At 41.9% G+C, this 26,779-nt stretch overlaps 1 protein-coding gene across 3 annotated transcripts in view; it reads left to right on the plus strand.

The window, feature by feature from the left end:
• Window positions 1-26,779, plus strand: part of CACNA1G (calcium voltage-gated channel subunit alpha1 G) — a 501,367-nt gene that overhangs the window by 263,933 nt on the left and 210,655 nt on the right. For all 3 annotated transcript variants that reach the window (XM_069752407.1, XM_069752406.1, XM_069752405.1), the window contains exons 4-6: window positions 12,665-12,762; window positions 15,134-15,293; window positions 23,001-23,292. In XM_069752407.1, coding sequence (XP_069608508.1) covers window positions 12,665-12,762; window positions 15,134-15,293; window positions 23,001-23,292 — 550 coding nt within the window. The remainder of the gene's footprint in view (window positions 1-12,664; window positions 12,763-15,133; window positions 15,294-23,000; window positions 23,293-26,779) is intronic.

Genomic DNA, 26,779 nt, shown 5'->3' on the forward strand with positions numbered 1-26,779 from the left:
AGAAGCTTGGATGTCTTCCTGGAGCGTAACAATATTGTATCTTACAGTTATTCGTTTTTTTAGAAGGACATAGATCTGTGGATTTATTCTGATGGAATATGGACTGAACTACATGGACAAATGTCTTTTTTCAGCCTTGCTAACTGTTACTAGTCATTTGTTGACCACATGCTGAAGTCATCGCCGTAGATAGTGGTTGGCTACAAAGATCATTACTGCAGGTCAGTTAAGGAAATGTTGGGGCCATGAGAGGGGTGCTACTAAAGCAGTTGTGGTACTGGAGCAGCAGAAGATTTACAAGGTAAGTTATTGAAGTTACTTTGTTATTTTATCACATGTCCTGCTTTGAGCTTATTTTTTGTAAATCCAAGACAACCCAGTTTAATATGACCAAGACTGACCTTTTTCCTTCATCAGAATCCCCTCTAAACCTGAAATAATGATCTATTGATAACACTCCACTAACTTTTAGTCCATTTTCAATGCTTAGGGAAAAATATTTGCACTCATTAAAGTACACCTCCGGTCATTATTATCTGGGCAGAAAATAATCCTTTAGAGACAGTACGAAAAATGGGAATTGCTAGACGTTTTTGTAGCAGTTGATACTCTGTGTGGCTTTTTAGTGTATAATTTTATAGTATAACATATTTTTAAAGTGGTTATATTGGACTTTCACTTTATGATCTCTCTGTAGAGCGTTTTGGCAATTTTTTTGTCTATATAGGCACAACAACATACATATAAGAGAGGCTGTAACTGGCAAAGCTACCTCAACCCATTCAAGTGAATTGGACTGAGCCAGGCACCCAGACTCATACAGGTGCTTCTCACAAAAGTAGAATATCATCAAAAAGTTAATTTATTTCAGTTCTTCAATACAGAAAATGAAACTCACATATTATATAGAGTCATTACAAACAGAGCGATCTATTTCAGGTGTTTATTTTTGTCACTGTTGATGATTATAGCTTAAAGCCAATGAAAACCCAAAAGTCATTATCTCAGTAAATTAGAATACTTTATAACACCAGCGAGTCGCCCGACAGGGCCTGGGGTACTCGGCACCGGGTTCAGTCACAATTAAAGGGTTGGTCACAGTGGCAGCGACCCGGTCCGTGCCCTGAGCACTCAAGTAAAGGGAAAGGTCTTTAAAGGGTATTTTGGAATAAAGTTTATTTGTGACGCCACCTGTGGTTCTCGGTCAGAGGGGACCGACATTGCTTAAAGGGGTCCTCTGGGGTGATGTTGTTGCAGCAAGATGGTGGCGCTTCCCACAGGTGAAGCGGGGTCCCCAGGGCTCACAAGGTGTATGGCAAGGATGGTGGGTTGCCGGTAAATAACGGAGGACCCAGGGTTTCAGTCTTTACCTGGTTTACTGAAGTAGTAGTCAGCCTCAGTCCAGGGTACTGGCAACAGGTGTAGAAGGAGTCCAGGCAGCCCGAAAACAAGTAGAAATCCCCTTGGCAAGACAGGTTGGGAGACTTCCACTATGCGCTAGCTTTCTGGTCCCTTGCTACCTGGAGTTTGCTGGCAAAGTACCTCTTTCTCTCTCCTGCCCTGGGACAGTACTTGCATGGTAGGCAACTTCAGCTGTTCTCTTAGGGTCTCAGACAAGGTGACTCCAGGCTCTAACTGCTGCTGTACCTCAGGCGTTATATGAGCAATTTACATATAGTCCTATGTCATCCAGTTCTGCTGTGGGGCTGGCAGCTCTCCACAGCCTTGGGCTCCCGGTGCCCAGTTTCTGCGCTATGGCTCACAGGAGGCCCAATTGCCACCTTCTTGAGCTCCTAATCTTTCCTCTGCTCCTTCCCTGTCTGCTCCAGACTGAACTAACACCTCCTCCAGACCAGGATCTTTAATGAGGGAAGTTCCCCTAAAGCCAGATTTTCAGCTCCCCCTTCTGGCCTGGATTCAGAATGTGTTGTGTGTAAGATTACCTGCCAAAGGGATCCCTCTTGTCTCCAGGCATGGCATTACTCTCCCCGAGAGGAAGGCAGCATCACTGTGGTACACAAACTCCTGGGGTGCCACACCAGCTTGAAAAAATTATTTTAAAATCACTTTAAAATGTTGGCCTACTGAAATGTATGTTCAGTAAATGCACTCAATACTTGGTCGGGGTTCCTTTTGCATCAATAACTGCATCAATGCATCTTTCTCTTGACAATACCTCATAGATTCTCTATGGGTTAAGTTCAGGCGAGTTTGCTGGCCAACCAAGCACAGTGATACTGTTGTTTTTAAACCAAGTATTGGTACTTTCGGCAGTGTGAACAGGTGCCAAGTCCTGCTAAAGAATGAAATTTCCACCTTCAAAAAGCTTGTCGGCAGAGAGAAGCATGAAGTGCTCTAAACTTTCCTGGTAGATGGCTGCGCTGACTTTGGTCTTCATAAAACACAGTGAACCTACACCAGCAGATGGCATGGCTCCCCAAACCATCACTGATTGTGGAAACTTCATGCTAGACCTCAAGCAGCTTGGATTCTGGGCCTCTCCACTCTTCATCCAGACTCTGAGACCTTGATTTCCAAATTAAATGCAAAATTTACTTTCATCTGAAAACAACACCTTGGACCACTGAGCAACAGTCGAGTTTCTTTTACTTGGCCCAGGTAAGATGCTACTGGCATTGTCATTTGGTCATGAGTGGCTTGACACAAGAAATGCGACACTTGCAGCCATGTCCTAGATGCAAAAATTTACAAAAAAACAAAATAAGCAAAATCCCTGCTGTAACTAAATAAGTAAAAAGCAAAAATACATTTAAATAGCACAGGGTTCTTAGTAATACTGTTTTTTGATCAAAAATAGCTTAGGAGCCATCCCATCATCGACAAAGTGACCCTGATCGGGACGGTCTTACGCTGTCTAATATTAAAAACCTTACCATGTATCAGAGTTGACCTCAGTGTGTGAATAAGGGCAGACAAAAGGACCTGGTCCTGACCTATGGACACCAGTCCGGGAAAGCCTTTAAATGTAATTTCCAGCTCAGGAGAGGGAGGCCACACCTCGGCTTGCACAAAAAGACGTAAAAAAACACAAAATTTAGCTTGGTTTAGGTTGATATACATGCAGCAAATAAACACATGTTCACATTGGCCATATAGCAAAATCTACAAAAAACAAGGTTTTGGGCCCCCAAATCACCCCCAAATTTTTGAATGGCCCTTTCTTAACAATCCTTTCAATGCTGCGGCTATCCTAGTTGCTGCCACACTTTATCCTTCCACTCAACTTTCTATTAATATGCTTGGATGCAGCACTCTGTGAACAGCCAGTTTCTTTAGCAATGACTTTTTGTGGCCTACCCTCCTTGTGGAGTGTGTCAATGACTGCCTTCTGGACATCTGTCAAGTCAGCAGTCTTCCCCATGATTGTGGAACCTACTGAAACAGACTAACGGACCTTTTTAAACGCTTAGGAAGCCTTTGCAGGTGTTTTTGTTAATTATTCTAATTTACTGAGATAATGACTTTTGGGTTTTCATTGGCTGTAAGCCATAATCACCAACATTAGCAGAACTAAACACTTGAAATAGATCCCTCTGTTTGTAATGCCTCTATATAATATATGAGTTTCACCTTTTGTATTGAGCTGAAATAAATTACCATATAAGCCGAGTTTTTCAGCACTTTTTTGTGCTGAAAACGCCCCGCTCAGCTTATACACGAGTCATTGTCCCAGAAAGCCGTCGGGAGAGGGGGAGCGGCAGAGAAGTGGGTCACAGGAGGCAGGAGTCGGCTGCAGCTGTAACTGTGCCAGCTGCTAAAGAGAAATTAATATAAATTTCTCCTATAGCGCGCAGAGTGACACCCGCAGCCGCTGGCTTCCAGAAGACATCCTATTCACCTAACTGCATGCCCTTGCTGGCACTGCATTTCATTGGTTCCGGCTTCCAGCTGCTCTTCCTGTGCCGAGCGATCACTTGGCAATGCTCATTAAGGTAATGAATATGCACTCTTCTCTACTCCCATAGGCAAGGTGCAGGGTGCGCAGGGAGATGAGTAGGATGTTTGTTTTTTCTGTAATAGGAGCCATGCATACCAGGACAGCGACGGGGGGAGCCATGCATTCCACGACAGTGACAGGGGGAGCCATGCATACCAAGACAACGACTGGGGGAGCCATGCATACCAGGACAGCGACCGGGGAAGACATGCATACCAGGACAGCGACGGGGGAGCCATGCATACCCGAACAGTGACGGGGGAGCCATGCATACGACAGGGACAGGGAAGCCATGCATACAAGGACAAGGATGAGGGGACAATGTATACCTGGCGTATACTCCATTCAATAAGCTTATCCAGTTTTTCGTGGCAAAATTAGGTGCCTCGGCTTATACTTGGGTCGGCTTATACTTGAGTATATACGGTAACTTTTTGATGATATTCTAATTTTGTGAGAAACACCTATGTGTTAGTTAGAAAATCTGCCCCAATGTTTTAAATGCAATGGAATGAGTGAATGTAACATAATTGTGGACAACACACTGGCCCACATTAACTACAACTGTTGTAGCAAAGATCTAAGTCAAAGAAATTTTGATCATTTTTATTGATTTGCACCATTTTCATCTCACTAGATATTTTTCAAATATGTCTTGAAATTGCGGTGTAGATTTAATAAGTCTAAAGTTGAGCAAAATTTAATTTAGGTGATCAAAGCTGCTTGGGCATAAATTAATGGTGTAAAGGAACCCAACAAAAAGTCAGTGTAAGGCTGGGGGCACACGAGCGTAGGTTCTCTTGTGCGAGAGCTAGATCGATTACAGTATGTTAATGACACTCTGATCAAACTTTGATGCGAGTGTGATCCAAGTGTCGGCTTACTGTGATACGATTCTCATTTGGATGAGAGAATCGTATCAGAGGCACGGAGAAGATGGAGAACAAAATTTCTCCATCTCCATTCTGTGAGTCCACAGAAATCGGACTGTACTAGGATGTTATCCGATTGCAGTTCAATGGTTTCCACACACCCATAGACTTGAATGGGTGCATGTCATCCGTTTTGCACTGCAAGTCACAACATGCTGCAATTGTTTGCTCATGCTGAATAAGTGTGAGAAAAAAGCACTGATTAGCACTGCCCTATAGAGTAACATACTGGTCCGAGTGCTATCCGAAAAAACATCAGATAACACTTGTCCTATGTATACGCTGAAAGTGTCTCCAAGCAAGATATGCCACATTTTTCACAGAGTGTACACAACCATGATAAATTTGGTGCATATTTTGACTGCTTGGACTAAGTTTATGCTGTCTACATCCGGGTTCAGACTAACGTTTGAAAAATCGCCCAAACATCCAATATCTTTCATCCATAATGTCATCCATATACAGTACAGACCAAAAGTTTGGACACACCTTCTCATTTAAAGATTTTTCTGTATTTTCATGACTATGAAAATTGTACATTCACACTGAAAGCATCAAAACTATGAATTAACATATGTGGAATTATATACTTAACAAAAAAGTGTGAAACAACTGAAATTATGTCTTATATTCTAGGTTCTTCAAAGTAGCCACCTTTTGCTTTGATGACAGCTTTGCACACTCTTGGCATTCTCTTGATGAGCTTCAAGAGGTAGTCACCGGGAATGGTTTTCACTTCACAGGTGTGCCCTGTCAGGTTTAATATGTGGGATTTCTTGCCTTATAAATGGTGTTGGGACCATCAGTTGTGTTGTGCAGAAGTCTGGTGGATACACAGCTGATAGTCCTACTGAATAGACTGTGAGAATTTGTATTATGGCAAGAAAAAAGCAGCTAAGTAAAGAAAAACGAATGGCCATCATTACTTTACTAAATGAAGGTCAGTCAGTCCAAAAAATTGGAAAAACTTTGAAAGTGTCCCCAATTGCAGTGGCAAAAACCATCAAGCACTACAAAGAAAATGGCTCACATGAGGACCGCCACAGGAAAGGAAGACCAAGAGTCACCTCTGCTTCTGAGGATAAGTTTATCCGAGTTACCAGCCTCAGAAATTGCAAGTTAACAGCAGCTCAGATTAGAGACCAGGTCAATGCCACACAGAGTTCTAGCAGCAGACACATCTCTACAACAACTGTTAAGAGGAGACTTTATGCAGCAGGCCTTCATGGTAAAACAGCTGCTAGGAAACCACTGCTAAGGACAGGCAACAAGCAGAAGCGACTTGTTTGGGTTAAAGAACACAAGGAATGGATATTAGACCAGTGGAAATCTGTGCTTTGGTCTGATGAGTCCAAATTTGAGATCTTTGCTTCCAACCACCGTGTCTTTGTGCGATGCAGAAAAGGTGAATGGATGGACTCTACATGCCTGGTTCCCACAGTGAAGCATGGAGGAGGAGGTGTGATGGTGTGGGGGTGCTTTGCTGGTGACACTGTTGGGGATTTGTTCAAAATTGAAGGTATACCGAACCAGCATGGCTACCACAGCATCTTGCAGCGGCATGCTATTCCATCCGGTTTGCGTTTAGTTGGACCATTATTTATTTTTCAACAGGACAATGACCCCAAACACACCTCCAGGCTGTGTAAGGGCGATTTGACCAAGAAGGAGAGTGATGGGGTGCTACGCCAGATGACCTGGCCTCCACAGTCACCAGACCTGAACCCAATCGAGATGGTTTGGGGTGATATAATGTCCCCCATGCTGGCCCCTTCCAGTAATAATGTCCTTCACCCTGGTGTAAAGTTCCCCATCCTGGCCCCTTCCAGTACTATATATCACCCATTCTGGGCCCCTTCGAGTAATAATGACCCCAATCCTGGTATAATGTACTTCATCCTGGGCCCTTCCTGGTGTAATGTCCCCCATCCTTGTATAATGTTCCCATCTGGTCCTCTTCCAGTTATAAAGTCCTCCGTCCTGGTATAATGCCCCAACCCCCTTGGACCCATCCTGTAATAATGTTTAATGTTCTTCTCTAACACATTTTAAAAAATAAAACAACTCTTCTCACCTTATCCTACTCCCATACAGCTTACTCCTCTATAGTTGGCACAGAGTCCTACAGATGATTTTGGCATGCCTGCTATGGGTGACACATCATGTCACTGCTATGCGCTATCTTGGATTGGCACGCTGACATCAGCTGGCCACTGGCATGTATTGCAATGCAGGGATAAAGCGGGTCCCTGCACCGCAATACGTTTACACAATAAATAGCTGGCATTGGTGGGTCCCCTTCTGCACGGGCCCTGTCGCGGACGTACCTTCTGCAGCCACAGTAGTTACGCCCCTGATGCCATGCAAATGGTGTCTAAAAGGCATACATTTTTTATTGCACCCATTGAGTTTAATGCGCAAGTCTGATCAGAAAAATGGGTCAGACTAGTGCACGTTGCTTTTTTTTACATACAGACCACCAGTCATCATCACTCATGTGAAGCAACCCATTTATTTGAATTTTTCCATTTTTTTGTCTTATGCTATCCGTTTTCCATACAGGCAGCACATAGACAGAAAATATGATAGTCTGAATGAGCCCAAACTATTAGACAACATTACCTAATACTGACCATTAGTTTTGGAATTTAGTATGGAAATATTTCTGTATAAATAAATAATGTTATAATATGACATGGGAATCATGGAAGTGCTTCATCCCAAGAATATCATGATCTGAAGGAGGCAGCCATGGAGCAATCCATAGCTCTCCACATTGTTCCCCGCAGGGAAAAAATGGAATATTACTCCAAATAATTCGGAATGCTGAACCACGTGGAAACTAGTCAGAAATGCTCCAATACAACATTCTAGTGCTGATATGCAAAATCCTCAAATTAACAGTTTTTGCTCAGTTGCTGGAAGTGCTGACCTCAAATAAGTGGGGTATTTCACTAATTTACCCAACATAGGAGAATATTCCTTTAACTGCGAATTGCCATCCTTTTCTGTGAGCAAATGCATTGTTTTATTTCAGAAAAAAAAAAGAAAAGTGACATTTTTCCCTTTTTGGTTCTCTCGCTTCAAAACCGGAGCAGACACCTGGTTTAAATTAAAGTCTGTTTCAGCACACAAGAATCTCCTGGCTGTGGCAAAGAATCCACATAAAAATCTGCACAGCATGGCCAAAAGTGTGGTGTTCCTGAGGCATCAGGCATTTCGGATCTCTTGTTTTACCGACTTCCATGAAGTACATGGGGAGCTGTCTCTAATGAACTGGAATTTCCTGGAAAGGCAACTCCGTGCCTTTAAAGTTGTGGCCCACAGGATGTCTGGAGAGGGAGGGAGTTTATGAACTATGTATTAAATCAAAAAGCCTCTTAATAAAAGAGAAATAAAGCATGTTAGCAATAACTGTTAATAGAAGAGTAATTCCGACATCGTTTCATAATGTTAGCTCCTTTACCACATCGTGCAGCTATTGTTAGGAAGCTGATAATTATTATTGTCATTCTTGTAGGTATCAGCTAAAATGATAGCTTTATAATCAGCACATAATGAAGTCACAAAGTATGGAGGTCAATATTTTGGGTACCTTACACGAGGATCCTGCAGCAAACAACATTCCTCGGGATAAGTCTTAACTCTTAGAAGTTACGGACACTGGTATTAGCGCACAGTTTGCGATAACAGTCTTTGATACACAACTTAGCGGATACTGAGAACACAACTTGTCACCTCTACACCAGGATGGCAGGGGTTCCAGATCTCATTCTCTCTGGTCAAGCTTGTGTTGAAAGGGTTTGGACTCTGCCTTTGGTGGAGAACAATTTTACTGCAAATGGTCCAAAGCCACTCTACCACAATACACAGTTCGATTTAGGAGGAACGCCACATTGGCAAGCCAAGAGATAGTCTCCACAGCTGGTTCTGCTACACCTCCGCGACAGCACACTGTTCACACATGTGTGTCAGGCTCAACAAAGCACAGAACAATATATAACCCATGCTTCTCCCTAGAATTAAGTTAGACAGGTCAGCACCACAGCTTCACACACTGTCTCTTGTGCAACCACATCTTCCGGGCACATTCCATTCATCTCTATATTCTGTTTCAACAGAATATAGATATTGGGGGATCCCAATTCTGAAGATAGGTGTTGATCCCAAAGGTGGAGTCCACATCTATCAGATAATTAATTCTTATCCTCTGGATATACTCTATATGTCCAAGATGGGAATACACCTTTAAAGGATTATTCTCACAATGCCAATTTTTTTTTTATCACAAAGCAGAGTATCTGCATAACTATTGTTAAAATACAGTAGAAGTCCAACACAGTTTCTTTTTTGTCTTTTTGTTATCTCCTTCTTCCCCTCTGTGCAATCAGCTTCACAGAGTTGAATGGGCAGTCCTATTCTTATATATTAAAACTTCATTTCAAAGCAGCACACTGCTCCTTCTTAGTGCTTCAATCACCTCCATATCCTCTCCTGTGTGTTTCCTGATAGATATAGATCTGAACATGATTAACTTTTATTTATATGGATGAGGTGACCATTGTTGAATGTAGTGACTGGAATCCACAATTTGACCAGCATTTTAATATGGACGAGGGGATCATTGTTGAATGTAATGACTGGGATCCACTATTTGACCAGCCTTTTTATATAGATGAGGTGACCATTGTTGAATTGTAGTGACTGGGATCCACTATTTGACCAGCCTTTTTATATGGATGAGGTGACCATTGTTGAATGTAGTGACTGGGATCCACTATTTGACCGGTGTTGATTACTATTTACAAATTCCACATTTAATGGTGGTTCATGGTGATCTTCAGAGCATTATTATGCTCTCCTCTGCATACATAGAGCCGAGCATGGCATGTAACATAACTGTCAGAGCAATCAGGATACTGTGAGAGTCTGGGGGATATTTTATTAGTGTCATAGATGCATCTGTTTTTCATGAATTAGACAGGGTCATTAGGTGCAAATGCAGCTGAGATCAGTAGGATCTTCATAGCATAACTCAACTCTGTGCTATAATCCAGCTGTCAGATGTTTTATTAGACAGGGTCATTAGGTGCATCTCAACATGCTTGACTGACAGCATTAAAACTGTTGTGAATTCTGCTCTCGGGCTCCCTCCGGTGGTTATAAGTGGTAGCACTGCGGTCTTTGGATCACAGCAGCCATCAGGTGTGTCCACTGATTGCAATTCTAACTGGGCTATTTAGTCTTGCTTTACCCTTTAGTTAGTGCCAGTTGTCCATTGTTCCTGGAGGATTCTCATCCCTGCCTGGTCTCGGCTGCTTGCTGTTCATTTCATCTAAGCTAAGTTCTGGCCTTGATTTTTGCAGTCCACATGCTGTGGGCTTTATTGTTCAGTGCTTCCTCATGTTTTGTGTTTTGTCCAGCTTGGTCTGAATAAGGATTTGTTTATCCAAGCTGGTATCTCTGGAGATGCAGATATACCCTCCATGCCTTTAGTTAGTTGTGGAGATTTTTGTATTTTCTGTGGTGGATATTTTCTCGTGTTTTAATACTGACCGCATAGCACTCTGTCCTGTCCTTTCTATCTAGCTAGAATGGCCTCCTTTGCTAAATCCTGATTTCAGTCTGCGTATGTTATTTCCCTCGTCTCTCACAGTCAATATTTGTGGGGGGCTGTCTATTCTTTGGGGATTTTCTCTGAGGCAAGATAGTTTTCCCTTTTCTATCTCTAGGGTTAATTAGTCCTCCGGCTGTGTCAAGATGTCTAGGGAGCGTTAGGTACATTCCAAGGCTACTGCTAGTTGTGGCGTTAAGTTCAGGTCTGCGGTCAGTACAGGTACCACCTTCTCCAGGGTACGTCTCATGTTGCTCCTAGGCCACCAGTTCATAACATAAAACTATAGGAGGACAGACCAAGTAACCATGGAGGGTAAAGAGAGTCTTGGGGGTCATTGTTAGGGGGCTGATAAGTGCAGATCTGTACAGATTTATAAGAAGGTTGAATTAGCACACATAAATCATTCTATTTGTATAGAAATATATAATTTACTGTATAGTATGTTCTCAGATGTGTATTTGTTCTAAAGTTTGATATGGAAACTTTTCTTTTAGGTCTACGGTCAAGGGTCTGTAATAATTTGTGCTTAGGCGTCTGTATATATTTTAGGGAGTGTAGTATGAATTTATTGTGTCCAGGTTTTTGATGAAATAATCCATTACACTGTGTGTGATTTAAACATTATTTACTTACCTTATCAACTTAGGACTCTAAAATGTCAACATTTCACAGAGTTCTTTACATTAAGAGCTGAGAAGCGGTGAATTGTTTCTTGAATGCTTGGCCTCCTTCATGGAACAACATGATATCAAGGATGATTGAGAGATATAAATATTTCTAGACAGACAACACTATCAACTAGAGCTAAGGATGGATTTTTGTTAACAAAGGTTAACAAGCATAGCTATTTGACCAACACATGTTGGCAGGTGTAGGGATAAGGAAAAGGGGAAACAAGCATGATGTGCACAGGACCTACATTAGCATGTAAACGTTTCGGCACCCCTGGTTAAAATTACTGTTACATGTTAAAAGTTACAAAAAGGAAAATGGGAAGATGCAAAAGTTTGGGCACCTTGCATGATTAGTACCTAGTAGCACCCGCTTTTACAAGTATCACAGCTTGTAAACGCTTTTGTAGCCAGACAAGAGTCTTTCAATTCTTGTTTGAGGAATTTTCATCCATTCTTCCTTGGAAAAGTATCTGAGCACACCTAGGTCAAAGTTATATAAGGCCTTTTAGAGATCACTTCATCTTCAACTTGTTTAACTGTTCACAATAACAGTCATTTTGACCAGGAGTGTCCAGACATTTACATGCCACTGTAATTGTAGTGTAGCAGAAGAATAGGCCATATGCCATAACATACAGAATGGTAGTGGTCTGACCTAAGGGGGTTTTCAACTGATTATGTGAATGAATGGATCAAGCTTTCTTCGAATAGCCATATTAAATTGTAATTACAGACAGACATTATAGACCCCAGTCCAGAGCCTCTTACCTACCCAAATCAGTTCTCATACTTTGCACTGACGAGGGCCAACAGCCCGAAACACTGTGTTTGCAAATGGAGATTCTGATTTGGCTTGCAAGACTCATTAAAGGGTCGATAGTGACTTGTAGGATTGCGTCTTCCAACAGGTGGTGCTATAGAGTCCTCTTTCTCTCTGAAGAGGCAATTTGCATAAGCTATTTTCTATACTTTTGTGGAGTTGTTGGTAGTAGGACATTTATGTTTACTCTTTGTCTTGTTCGACTTCTTAAAGGGAATCCATCAGCCCACTTTTGGTATGTAATCTGACAGCAGCAGGAGGTTGGAACAGAGATTCTGATTCCAGTTATGTAAAATTTAGTTTATTAGGCGCAGCAGTTATTATAGAGTCACAGTTTTCTCTGCTGCAGATCTAGCAGAGATCACATGTGGAGCTGTGTATAACCTGCCCACACCACAGCTTTCTGTGTACGTTGTGTAGTGACAGAGAGCTGCTAATCAGTGCTGGTGGCGTGGTGAGACTAGGATGCACGAGGCCAGTTGTCCTGAAGAGATTGTATTAAAACAGCAAAACACAGCCCAGTAACTGCTACATCATTGTAATCAGGATCCCTACTCCTGCCTTGTGATGCTCTTGGATTACATAGCAAAATCTGCTGACAGATTCTCTTTAACCAATTAGAAGCGAAGAATATCCTGTTTGATTTTTATTTCTTTTCTTTAGGATGCTGGAATATTCTTTAGACCTTCAGAACGTCAGCTTCTCAGCGGTGCGCACAGTCCGTGTTTTACGTCCATTGCGAGCCATTAACCGGGTGCCAAGTAAGTCCCCTTAAAATGTAAATAAATGAGATTGGAGCAGCATAGACATACATTTACAGAAGCAGTGTTCCGCTATGTGAATGTATGACAGAGTACTTTATATCTCCCAGTGTGCAGTATGTTCCCCCAAGGCATTCCTAATTTATTCAATGTTGATTTCACCGTGAGTTTATTTGTAATATTGTCCTAACTGGCAGCACAAGAGATTATAAATAACCTCATCAAAAGGAACAGATCGCATGAAGCTGCTGCGTATGTCTGAAGGAAAGCATTCTACTGCCACTTTTACTCATAGTGCTTGTACTGGCATGTAGAGGAAGTGCCCAGCAAATGGTGCTGACATTTGTATTGGCTTAAGCATTGAACACTTCAGCTTGATTAGCCTTGAATTTTTATTCTCAGCTAAATAGGTTCAATATTATATGCTAATAATGATATATATATATATACAGTTATATGAAAAAGATTGGGCACCCTTATTAATCTTAAGCTTAATGTTTTATAAAAATTGTTTTTTTTGCAACAGCTATTTCAGTTTCATATATCTAATAACAGTTGGACACAGTAATGTTTCTGCTGCTCTGGTCCAGCAGCCACAGAATACAGACGTGGCCACTGGGCCAATGTCCTGAAAATGGTTTTGTTCAATGCTAGTGGACAGCCATGGTTCTCTCTCCCCATTCAAATCCATGGGAGTTCATGTTAGGATGTTGTCATATACAGGTCCTTCTCAAAAAATTAGCATATAGTGTTAAATTTCATTATTTACCATAATGTAATGATTACAATTAAACTTTCATATATTATAGATTCATTATCCACCAACTGAAATTTGTCAGGTCTTTTATTGTTTTAATACTGATGATTTTGGCATACAACTCCTGATAACCCAAAAAACCTGTCTCAATAAATTAGCATATTTCACCCATCCAATCAAATAAAAGTGTTTTTTAATAACAAACAAAAAAACCATCAAATAATAATGTTCAGTTATGCACTCAATACTTGGTCGGGAATCCTTTGGCAGAAATGACTGCTTCAATGCGGCGTGGCATGGAGGCAATCAGCCTGTGACACTGCTGAGATGTTATGGAGGCCCAGGATGCTTCAATAGCGGCCTTAAGCTCATCCAGAGTCTTGGGTCTTGCGTCTCTCAACTTTCTCTTCACAATATCCCACAGATTCTCTATGGGGTTCAGGTCAGGAGAGTTGGCAGGCCAATTGAGCACAGTAATACCATGGTCAGTAAACCATTTACCAGTGGTTTTGGCACTGTGAGCAGGTGCCAGGTCGTGCTGAAAAATGAAATCTTCATCTCCATAAAGCATTTCAGCCGATGGAAGCATGAAGTGCTCCAAAATCTCCTGATAGCTAGCTGCATTGACCCTGCCCTTGATGAAACACAGTGGACCAACACCAGCAGCTGACATGGCACCCCACACCATCACTGACTGTGGGTACTTGACACTGGACTTCAGGCATTTTGGCATTTCCTTCTCCCCAGTCTTCCTCCAGACTCTGGCACCTTGATTTCCGAATGACATGCAAAATTTGCTTTCATCAGAAAAAAGTACTTGGGACCACTTAGCAACAGTCCAGTGCTGCTTCTCTGTAGCTCAAAAGTGGCTTTACCTGGGGAATGCGGCACCTGTAGCCCATTTCCTGCACACGCCTGTGCATGGTGGCTCTGGATGTTTCCACACCAGACTCAGTCCACTGCTTCCTCAGGTTCCCCAAGGTCTGGAATCGGTCCTTCTCCACAATCTTCCTCAGGGTCCGGTCTCCTCTTCTCATTGTACAGCGTTTTCTGCCACATTGTTTCCTTCCAACAGACTTACCATTGAGGTGCCTTGATACAGCACTCTGGGAACAGCCTATTTGTTGAGAAATTTCTTTCTGGGTCTTACCCTCTTGCTTGAGGGTGTCAATGATGGCCTTCTTGACATCTGTCAGGTCGCTAGTCTTACCCATGATGGGGGTTTTGAGTAATGAACCAGGCAGGGAGTTTATAAAAGCCTCAGGTATCTTTTGCATGTGTTTAGAGTTAATTAGTTGATTCAGAAGATTAGGGTAATAGGTCGTTTAGAGAACCTTTTCTTGATATGCTAATTTATTGAGACAGGTTTTTTGGGTTATCAGGAGTTGTATGCCAAAATCATCAGTATTAAAACAATAAAAGACCTGACAAATTTCAGTTGGTGGATAATGAATCTATAATATATGAAAGTTTAATTGTAATCATTACATTATGGTAAATAATGAAATTTAACACTATATGCTAATTTTTTGAGAAGGACCTGTATATGAACAGAAGAAGTGCCAGTTTGGCCAGGCTCTCACAAACCATCACCATTTTACTTCCTTTTCGTAGGTATGCGGATTCTTGTCACGTTGCTGCTGGATACCCTTCCAATGTTAGGAAACGTCCTTTTACTTTGCTTCTTTGTATTCTTCATATTTGGCATCGTTGGCGTACAGCTTTGGGCTGGTCTGCTTAGAAACCGCTGCTTCCTCCCTGAAAACTTCAGTCTGTAAGTAGAAAATGTGCTGACGAAAAGTCAAAGAAACGAGTAAATATTATAAAAAGAAATTATTAGTATTCCAAGTTGAAAAAATATGAAGCAGTTTCTAATATGCTTCTTTTTTTTTTTTCATTTTTCATCAATTTTTTTTTCAGGACGTTCTGTTCTTGAAACTCAGTAGGAACGTCAGTATTAGCATTTCACCTGTCTGGTATATATAATCTCCCTTCTCATTAATCTTAAAACAGCCTTTGCCATCTGGACATTAGTGTAGTAGGGAGTATGTGTGAAACTTTTCCCTATTATTCTAAATTAACAGAATTCATTAATAACCACAAGGTACAAGTTTATTAAGATCAGCCGTAGACCTTAAAAACCATAAGAAATTGACGTAAATTTGCTTAGAAAAGTCTTGTTCAATGAGAAAATGATAACAAAAAGACAAAAAAAGCTCTTCCAGAAAATCTTCTCATTAATGCCACCTAATGGTGGTATTGGTAACCATCCTATAAAGCATAGGTGGGGAATCTTTTCTACCAAGGGCCATTTGGATATTTCTACCATCCTTCGGGGGCCGTACAAACTCCGCCTACAAAGTACATCCTGACTCTGGCACTGGTGTCAGGACGTAATCTTTCATTGCATGCCCTTCAGTGTTCAGTAGTGAACACCGCGTGTGTGTGTGCTAACAGAGCAAGAAGAAATTAATGAGCTGCTGGCAATCAAAATACACCTCCCTGCCCAAGAATGCGGTCCCTGAGAGTCTGCCCGGGGGCCTGATAAAAGGTCATTGAGGGCCGTAAATGGCCCTGGGGCCTGAGGTTCCCCACCCCTGCTATAAATCAATAACTGACTCATTAACGAGCCATGCAACTTGGCCAGGTATATTATTCAAGATGACGCTACTAATAACAGCTTATAGAACATCAATGTAAAACAGAGTTTCACTAACTTATTGAGGAGCTCCTGGCTCAGCTTTTGGGGTTATCTATAAACAGAATCCGACAGCAGATTTTTGCTATTTAATTTGAGAGATCAGCATGATGTAGAGGCTGATTTGTCAATTACTGGGCAGTGTGTTGCTGTTAAAAAAAATCAGTGTTTTATTAGCAGGAGATTATTACTAGAGGACTGGTTGTCTGGTGCCTTCTAGTCAACTGCCCTGTGTGGCTCCGCCCCTACCACAGCTTCTTGTCTATGCAGAGTGTACAATGAAAGCTTCCAATCAGTGGTGTGGGTGGAGTTATATAGAGATCAGCATTCAGATCTGCAGCAGAGAAAACTAATTGTATCAACATGACAGCATGCAGCTCAGTGAGTGACACATCGCTTGAATCAGGGTCTCAGCCTCAACATCACGTTTCTCTCAGATTGCATCGCGAAAACCTGGTGACAGATTCCCTTTAATATGTTTAATTTTATGTATTTTTCCATTTTAAGCCTTTGTCCGATTGCCTTTTATTTTAATTTGATACCATTTATTATTTACAATTTGCAAGTTTTTCCATGCAAACTGCATTTTTTTCTCTGGTCAAATTTGGCAGTGTACATCTCTAAGAGGTACATCCCCTTCAGTAGTAGTGAATGCACACAGCTACAGTGGTGTGAAAAAGTGTTTGCCTCCTTCCTGGTTTCCTATTCTTTTGCATGTTTGTCACGCTTAAATGTTTCAGATCACAAAGCAAGTTTAAATATTAGATAACACAAGTAAACACATAATGCAGTTTCTATATGAAGGTCTTTATTATTATTAAGGAAAAGAGTAAATCAAACCTACTGGGCCCTGTGTGCCCAAGAGCGCAGCAATGACTTATCCAAGAGGCCACAAAAGACCCCATAACAACATCCAAGGGACTGCAGGTTTCACTTGCCTCAGTTAAGGTCAGTGTTCATGACTCCACAATAAAAAAAGAGACTGGGCAAAAATGGCCTGCATGGCAAAATTCAAGACAAAAACCACTGCTGAGCAATAACAACATAAAGGCTTGTTTCACTTTTGCCAGAAAACATCTTGATGATCCCCAAGACTTTGGGGAGAATGCTCTGTGGACTGATGAGACAAAAGTTGAACTTTTTGGAAGGTGTATGTCCCATTTCATCTGGCGTAGAAGTAACATTGGATTTCAGAAAATGAACATCATACCAACAGTAAAATATGGTGGTGGTAGTATGATGGTCTGGGGCTGTTTTGCTGCTTCAGAACCTGGAAGACTTGCTATGGTAAATGGAACCATGAATTCTGCTGTCTACATAAGAATCCTGAAGGAGAATGTCTGGCCATCTGTTCGTGACATCAAGCTGAAGCGCACTTGGGTTCTGTAACAGCACAATGATCCAAAACACACCAACAAGTCCACCTCTGAATGACTTAAGAAAAACAAAATTAAGACTTTGGCGTGGCCTAGTCAAAATCCTGACATCAATCTGATTGAGAAGTTGTGGCATGTCGTTAAAAAGGCGGTTCCTGCTCTGAAACCCTCCAATGTGGCTGAATTACAACAATTCTGCAAAGAGGAGTGGGCCAAAATTTCTCCTGAGTGTTTTAAACGACTCATTGCCAGTTATCTCAAACGCTTGATTACAGTAATTCCTGCTAAGGGTGGCCCAACCAGCTATTAGGTTTAGGGGGCAATCACTTTTTCACACAGGGCCCTGTGGGTTTGGATTTCTTTTTCCCTTAATAATAAAGACCTTCATTGTGTTTTGTGTTTACTTGTGTTATCTTTGTCTAATATCTAAATTTGTTTGGTGATCTGAAATATTTAAGTGTGACAAACATGCAAAAGAATAGGAAACCAATGCAACCCTCTTCTCCCACTCTTGACACACTGATAGCAACAGAGGCGTAGCTAGGGTTTTGGTTCAGGAGGAGCGAAGCTTCTGAGTGGGCCCCTAAACAGGTAACCTTCATTACAACTCGGTGACGCACCCTAATCGTGGAGGAGAACCTCATCAGCTGGCCGTGCTATTACTGAAGATAACCTCTACATAAAGACCAACATAGATATTACTGCCATATGGCCAGTGGTAGATACCAGTCCTATAGAACATATAAGAGATCACTGCACAGTTAGGCTATGTTCACACCTAGGAAGGGGGCTGCGGGTTCTCCCACGGGTTTTCCCGCAGCGGATTTGATAAATCTGCAGGGCAAACCCGCTGCGGTTATCCCTGCAGATTTATCGCGGTTTGTGTTGCGGGTTCCGCTGCGGGATTTACTCCTACTATTGATGTCGCATACGCAGCAATATGCAGTATCAATAGTAATGTTAAAAATAATAAAAATAATGATATACTCACCCTCTGACGTCCCGATCTCCTTGGCTCCAAAGATGCTGTGCGAGAAGGACCTTCGTGACGTCAAGGTAATGTCACTGCAGGTCCTGGTTGCATAGCAAACCTGAGACCGGACGGCGGCGTGCAGCGCTGAGGAGATCGGGACGTCAGAGGGTGTGTATATCATGATTTTTTATTTTAATTCTTTTTTTTTTTTTTTTTACAAAAATATGGTTCCCGGGGCCTGGTCCTCTCCTCCACCCCGGGTACCACCCGCACATTATCCGCTTACTTCCCGCATGGTGGATCAATGCATTCCTATGGGTGCAGAATCGCTGCGATTCTGCACAAAGAAGTGACATGCTGCGGGTTGTAAACCGCTGCGTTCCCGCGCGGTTTTTCCCGCAGCATGTGCACAGCGGTTTGCGGTTTCCATAGGGTTTACATGTTACTGTAAACGCAATGGAAACTGCAGCGGACCCGCAGCGGTAAAAACCGCAAAGTGTGAACATGGCCTTACAGATAATGTCTTACCGCTGACATTCTTTCTGATGGAATCGTTCACTTTTCCCATCTTTTTCATCTGGCCATCTGACCCAGACCAACATGACAACTTCTTCCAGTCACGACTCGACTGCAGAGAATACAACAAAGACACATTTAACATCTCATATTCCAGCCATCACCATCTATTCCCAACCTGCACAAACTACTCATCCTTCTGTTACCCCAATACTGAGCCGCTGCTGCCCTATGTGACCCTATTACTGCACCTGCTGTGTGGTTCTGTATGCCCTCTAAATTCTAAAGCACCCCTCTATAATATAGTAATGCCGGGTGCAAGTGCCCTAGAAAACAGTGCCCACATTTTGCCCCCTAGAAAGTAATATTGCCCTGTGTGCCCCTTTGACAGTCACAGTAACCTGAGTTTCCCTATAACAATAAGTGCCCACTTTACATTTAATAATGTACCAATTCTCCCCCCTGTACAGCTCCCCTATACACAGTATGATGCTCTCTTATACACAGTATAATGCCCCCTCACTGTATAGTACAACCCATACAGTATACTGACCCCTTAGTAGCCCCCAAACTGTTTGATGGCTCCAACACTGTATGATGACCCCCTCACTGTAATCTCCACACTATATGATGGCCCCCTAGAAGGTCTCCATATAGTACAATGCACCAGATCATCCTAAATATAGTATAATGCACCCCCATAGGCAGACTCTATAGCATAAGGCAGCCCCCATAGGCAGACTCTATAGCACAAGGCAGCACCCATAGGCAGACTCCATAGCACAAGGCAGCACCCTTAGGCAGACTGTATAGCGCAAGGCAGCACCCATAAGCAGACCCTGTAGTATAACATATCACCCCATAGGCAGACCCTGTAGTAAAACACAGCACCGCATAGGCAGACCCTGTAGTATAAAGCAGCACCCCATAGGCAGAACCTTTAGTATAAGACAGCACACCCATAGGCAGACTTTGTAGTATACGGCAGCACCCCCATAGGCAGACCCTGTAGTATAAGGCAGCACTCCATAGGCAGACCCTGTAGTATAAGGCAGCAGTCCAAAGGTAGACCCTGTAGTATAAGGCAGCACCCCCATAAGCAGACCCTGTAGTATAAGGCAGCACCCCCCATACTCAGACCTTGTAAAATAAGGCAGCACCCCCATAGGCAGACTCTGTAGTATAAGACAGCACCCCCAGAGGCAGACTCTGTAGAATAAGACAGCACCCCATAGGCAGACCCTGTAGTATAAGGCAGCACCCCATAAAAAAGAAATAAATAAATACTCACCTCTCTTCCTCTTTGTTCCCACGGTGCTCCAAGCTCCCGCTCATCTCCTGACAGTGGGCACCAGGTAGTGATGTAATCGTGCCCGCTGTCAGTGTTGGCGTCGGTGACGTCAGACGCTGACAGGGGCATGATGGGAGAAGAAGCGTAGCGCAGCGCTCCTTCCCTCATGAATGTGGTCAGCTGTATCAGCTAAATACCAAAACAGCTGACCTTGCGATGACGGGCGTGGGGCCCACTGCTGGCACTGGCCCCCCGCCTGCTCAGGGGCCCCATAGTGGCAGAGCAGGGAGATCGATTCTCCCTGGTCTGCCGCAGAATGTAACTGTATCGGCACGCTGCGTGCACAGATACAGTTACAGTAACGTAGCTCCGAGTGGAAACCCTCTGAGCACCGGGCCCAGGGCCACCACGCCCTCTGCCCCCCGGTAGCTACATTACTGAGCAACACCGCAGAAGAAGTGCTAGCACAGGCTTCCAGTATCCGTTGTTTCAGATGCTGCACATCTTGCATCTTCACAGCATAGACAATTGCCTTCAGATAACCCCAGCATCTGAAACAACGGATACTGGAAGCCTGTGCTAGTATTTCTTCTACGGTGTTGCGATCAGTGTGTCAAGAGTGGGAGAAGAGGGTTGCATTGACAATCCAACACAATGGGCAGCACTTTGAACACATTTTATAAGTGGTCATAAACTTGTAAATAACTCATGAAAGAATAAAGTTACATTAAAGCCAAGCATACCATTGTTTTTCTTGTGAAATTCTCAATAAGTTTGATGTGTCACATGACCCTCTTCCCATTGGAAAAAATAAAGTTGGATCCAAAATGGCCGACTTCAAAATGGTTGCCATGGTCACCACCCATCTTGAAAAGTTTCCTCCTCCCATATACTAATGTGCCACAAACAGGAAGCTAATATCACCAACCATTCCCATTTTATTTAGGTGTATCCATATAAATGGCCCATCCTGTATATATGTTTTAATTGAATTCAAGATTTTTCTTGAGCTCCATTACAACAGGTGTATGAAATCCAATGTAAGAATGGCTCTTTCGCAAGAGCTCACTGATACCAATGTGGTCCTGTAATAGGACGCCATCATTGTCACCAGTCAGTTTGGGAAATTTCTTCTTTCATAAATATGCCTCGATCAAGTGTAAGCTGTATAATAGAAAAGAGGAAGCAATTTGGAGCTAAAGCAGTCCAGCCACTAAATGGTATGCCCAAAGTTACAGCGGTGCATAGGGCATAAATGATGCCCAAGCTCTGTTGACTTAAAGGGAATCTGTCTCCAAGTTTTTGCTACTCCATTTGAAAGCAGTATAATGTAAGGGCTGAGACCGTGATTGCAGTGATGTGTCACTTAACGAGCTGCTTGCTTTCATATTGATAAAATCACTCTTATATCTATGTCAGATCTACCAGTTCTCTCAATGCTGAGCTCTGTGTAACCCCGCCCACACCACTGATTGGCAGCTTTCAGTGTATACTGTGCATAGAAAGCTGCCAATCAGTGGTGGGGGCGGAGTTATACCTTTTTCATGAATATAGAGGACTACATGGCAGCAGGTTTACTAGTCCTCTAGTGATCAATTCAAACAGATAAAACAGTGATTTTATCAAAACTACAGTAAGCAGTCCAGTAAGTGGTACATCACTTGAATCAGGGTCTCTGTCTCTACGTTATACTACTCTCAGATTAGGTGAAAAAAACCTGGTGACAGATTCCCTAACAACTGCTGAGATCCAAACCTCCTGTGACATTAACTTCAGCACAAAAACTGTCAGGAGCTTCATGTCGTGGGTTTCCAAGTCATGTATCGTAAAGCTTAATGCTGAGCATCGGATGGTGTGGCATAAAGCTTCCACTAGTGGACTCCTATTCTGTGGAGTGAGGAATCAAGCTTCCTTATTTCGTAAACTGATAGTCCTGAATTAGGCAAGCACCAGGGGGACATTACCTGCCTGACTGCATTGTGTCACCTGTAAAGTTTGGTGGAGGAGGGCATTTTTCAGGGGTTCACCTAGGCCTCTTAGCTCCATTGAAGGGAAATCTTGATGATTCTGAACACAAGACATGTTGGACAATTGTACGCTGCCAACTTATTGGGGGAGGCCTTTTCTGTTCCAACTTGACTGCGTCCCAGCGCACAAAGCAAGGTCCTTAAAGGCAACATGACTGACCCGTACCGAGCCCTGACCTCAGCCGGTTGGAATGAATGACAACAGTGATTGTGAGCCAGGCCCTCTACTCCAACAGCAGTATCTGACCTCACAAATACACTTTTATATGAATGGGTCAAAATTCCCGCAGACACACTCCAAAAGCTTGTAGAAAGCCTTCCCGGTAGAGTAACAGCTGTAAATCCATTAATGTTGGTGGATCTACAGTGGGGATGTCAAAGCTCCTGTAACGCATAGGCGTGACAATAGTTTTGCTTACATAGTGTATATTTGAGAAAAGTCTTATAATTTCATCTTCTGTCATTTTTTCTCATACCTGAGTGGTCCTTTGGAAGTATTCATGTATTTATGCGCTTAGCAGCTCATAGGACAGTCCCGCGACATGACATCTTCGCCCTTTACCTCTTTACAGACCTCTCTATTTTCTCCCTTTTTTACAGTCCTGTCTCCCTGGAGTTAGAACGGTATTATCAGACTGAGAATGAAGATGAGAATCCTTTTATCTGCTCCCAAGCCAAAGAGAATGGCATGCGGTATTGTCGCAGTGTCCCTACACGCAGAGAAGAAGGGCTGGAGTGCACACTGGACTTTAACTTTTATAATAACACCAGCAATACTTCTTGCGTCAACTGGAATCAGTATTATACAAACTGTTCTGCTGGGGAACATAACCCTTTTAAAGGTGCTATCAATTTTGATAATATTGGTTATGCTTGGATAGCAATTTTTCAGGTACGAATTTCACATTTTTCTCAACTCTGTGATATGTTACGTGCAATCAAAATGTAGACATGAAATGTCTTATTTTTTCCAAAAATAATAGAACAACAAATGGGCAAATTATGATGGGAAAAGCTCCACAAAACTACTGAACATGAAGGTCTAACGGCACTATGAAGTTTGTATTTTCCCCAAGAGGAATGTGTACATTGGATTACCACCCTTAAAGGGCTCGTCCACTATTAGACAACCTCATATTAAATAGTAAAGGGGCCCCGATAAAATAAAAAAGCACACGCTGACTGCCTGGACGGTTGCTGTCTCTCCCAGCTGTAACATGACATTGATATGTCCCCGGGCCGTGAGCACTAGAGCACTTCAGCTGTAGACTTCACCGTTCCATCAAATCGAACAGTACGGTCTGACGGAAGTGCGACAGGAGACACAGCTCCAATACCACTGGAACAGCCCTGCGCCGGGAGATAAGCATGCGCTTTTTTATTTTATTGGGGCCACATTAGCATCTAAGAAAGTAGTGGATAACCCCTTTAAGTCCAGAAATGTATAACTTACAGAGAAATGCTTAGGATTCTACTGCAAACTACTTTTTGTAATTTTTTTTGTAAACATTTTACTTTTTGCAGTTTACATAGAAAGTGATAGAAATATATATATTTTATTTTTTACTGTCCGCATGGTTAGAAATGTTAAAGGTAGATGTCTGTAAATAAATCCCATGGTAAACATTAATGTAATATACACAGCATAAAGCTAAGTGGACTAGTACTACGCCTTGTGCTAAGTCTCTGATGCCATCTAGTGCCACACTTATTGTTTATATTATTTCTTCATTTGTGAGAGAAATGAACATATATTGGAAGAATCGTACAATGTGACATGATTTGCAAGTCATCAATTATTTATCGACAATGCCTTTTCATGAATGTACACTGTGAGTAGTATGAGAATAATATAGATGCAAAAAGGGAATATTAATAATTATTTATACAAAAAAATAGAGTACCCAGTAAGTGAAATTATTGCATTTTATTAGTTTACTTTTTTAAAGCTGTTGTTGTCATACTGATTGTGAGGTGCCACCTATAGATTGCAGGTTTATGCAGGCAGATGTGGTCACAGAAAGTGGAGCATCTATTCCAAAAATTGACTATAAAGCTCTTGCCCTTGAATGTCCTTCACCACAACTCTAATAATTGATTGTTAATTGTCATCTATGAAATATATTAGCCCAATCCTTTTTGTTAAAGAAGCACGCCTCCTCCCATCAAAGTTTTTATCCTCTTAATATATTGCAGTCATTATATTATACAGCACTGTGTACTTACAATTGTTCATTTTGCTTTTCTACCCAGCTAATTCTTCTCTTTCTCTGCTTTAAGTAGAAACAGGAAGTCTCTTTTCCCTGCATTTATCATTCCCCTCCTCCTGACCCAGCTGCTCTCCCCCACACCCCACCCCGCCAGAGACTTTTGCAGTGACTAGTGAGTCATACAGGGAAAATTGACTTCCTATTTCTACATAGAACTTAGAAATATTCAGCTAGCCAGATTTTAATCATGTGATGTAATGCACCTAATGGAAAAAAAAGAACAATTACGGTAACTGGGCAGAAGAGTAAAAAAGGCAACTGTAAGTAACAGTGCTACTGTATATAATGTAACGATTGCAATATGGTAAGAGGATACATATTTTGATGGGAGGAGTGCTTCTTTAAGTCTAATATATAGCGAAGGGCTGCTTTTAGATCAGAGTGGGACCCATTATTACTTCTAGCTACCTGTGCAACATTACAAACTGCAAATATAAGGTTTCAGACCCTGACTCAGAGTGAGTGTAGTGCAGTACTATGAGACACAGTCATGGCCGAAAGTGTTTGCACCAGAAAGTGTTGTTCCAGAAAATGAAGTATTTCTCCCAGAAAATTAGTCCAATAACTCATGTTTTTTATACACATGTTTATTTACTTTGTGTGTATTGGAAAAGCACAAGAAAACTGAGTGCAGAAGGCACATTTGACATAATTTCACGCAAAACTCCAAAAATGGGCCAGACAAAAGTGTTGCCACTTTCTCAAAATTGTAGGTAAACAACTTTGTTTCAAGCATATGTTTCTCATTCAAGCTCACCTGTGCCAAGTAAGAGGAGTGGGCAATATGACAATCACAAAAAAGGTGAGATGTTGATTAAATCTTTACACTGTGTGTCTGTGTGTGGCGGACTAAGCATGGAGAGCAGAAAGAGAAGAATAGAACTGTCTGAGGACTTGAGAACCAAAATTGTTGAAAGATATCAACAATCTCAAGGTTACACGCCCATCTCCAGAGGCCTTGATTGTCCTTTGTCCATGGTGTGCAACATAAAGTGGAGTGAGGCCTACAAAGAAAAGAACATAGTACCTACGGTCAATTATGGTGGAGGTTCAAAGATGTTTTGGAGTTAGTATGCTGCCTCTGGCACTAGGTGTCTTGGCTGTGCAAGGCATCATGAAATGTAAAGATTACCAAAGGATTTTGGGTTGCAAGGTAGTGTCCAATGTCAGAAAGCTGGGTTTGCGTCTTAGGTCATGGGTCTTCCAAAAGCACAAATACCCCACACATACTTCAAGAAGCACCCAGAAATGGATGGAAATAAAGTGCTGGTTCTGAAGTGGATAGCAGAGTTCGGATCTAAATGCTGTTGATCACCTGTGTAGAGATCTTAAAATTGCTGTTAGGAGAAGGCGCCTTCAAATATGAGAGACCTGGAGCAGTGTGCAAAAAAGAGTGGTCCAAAATTCCAGTTGAGATGTGTAAGAAGTATATTGATGGTTATACAAAGTGATTGATTGCAGTTATTTATTCCAAAGACTGTGAAACCAAATATTAAATTGAGGGTGCCAACAATTTTGTCCGGCCAATTTTTGGGGTTTTGTGTGAAATTGGCCTTTTTTCTATGTTTTTTTGTGTTCTTAAAATAAATACACACAAAGGAAATAAACATGTGTATAATAAAACATGTGTAATTGCAATAATTTTCTGGGAGAAATATTTCATTTTCTGTAACAATTTCAAGGATGCCTACACTTTTGGCCTTGACTGTATATAACATACTCAAAGATTTTAGCTGAAGAACAAGACAGGTCTCTGGAAACCCATCAACATTTCTGGGTTGGAAATAATATTTTCAATTTAATAATGATGTTTAGCATCAATTTATTGTGGGTTTAAAAAGACTTTGAAGCTTCTTACTATTTCTTATTCCTATATTGTATATTCAGTTACTAAAGATGTAGACCCATTGATAAAGGAATGTCTGTTCCATTCTTATAATAACAAAATGGGTCAATAATCATATTGCATAGTAGCATTTCCATACTTGTTTGTTACCGAACTAATAGCACATTGGGATCAAAAGTCATGGGAATCCATTAAAAAAAATTAGGACAGTGCTATTGATCAGATGGTCCATAAGGATCAGTGTTACATAAGAGACAACCTTT

Source organism: Ranitomeya imitator, chromosome 2 (assembly GCF_032444005.1).
Source record: "Ranitomeya imitator isolate aRanImi1 chromosome 2, aRanImi1.pri, whole genome shotgun sequence".
Taxonomy (NCBI): Eukaryota; Metazoa; Chordata; class Amphibia; order Anura; family Dendrobatidae; genus Ranitomeya; species Ranitomeya imitator.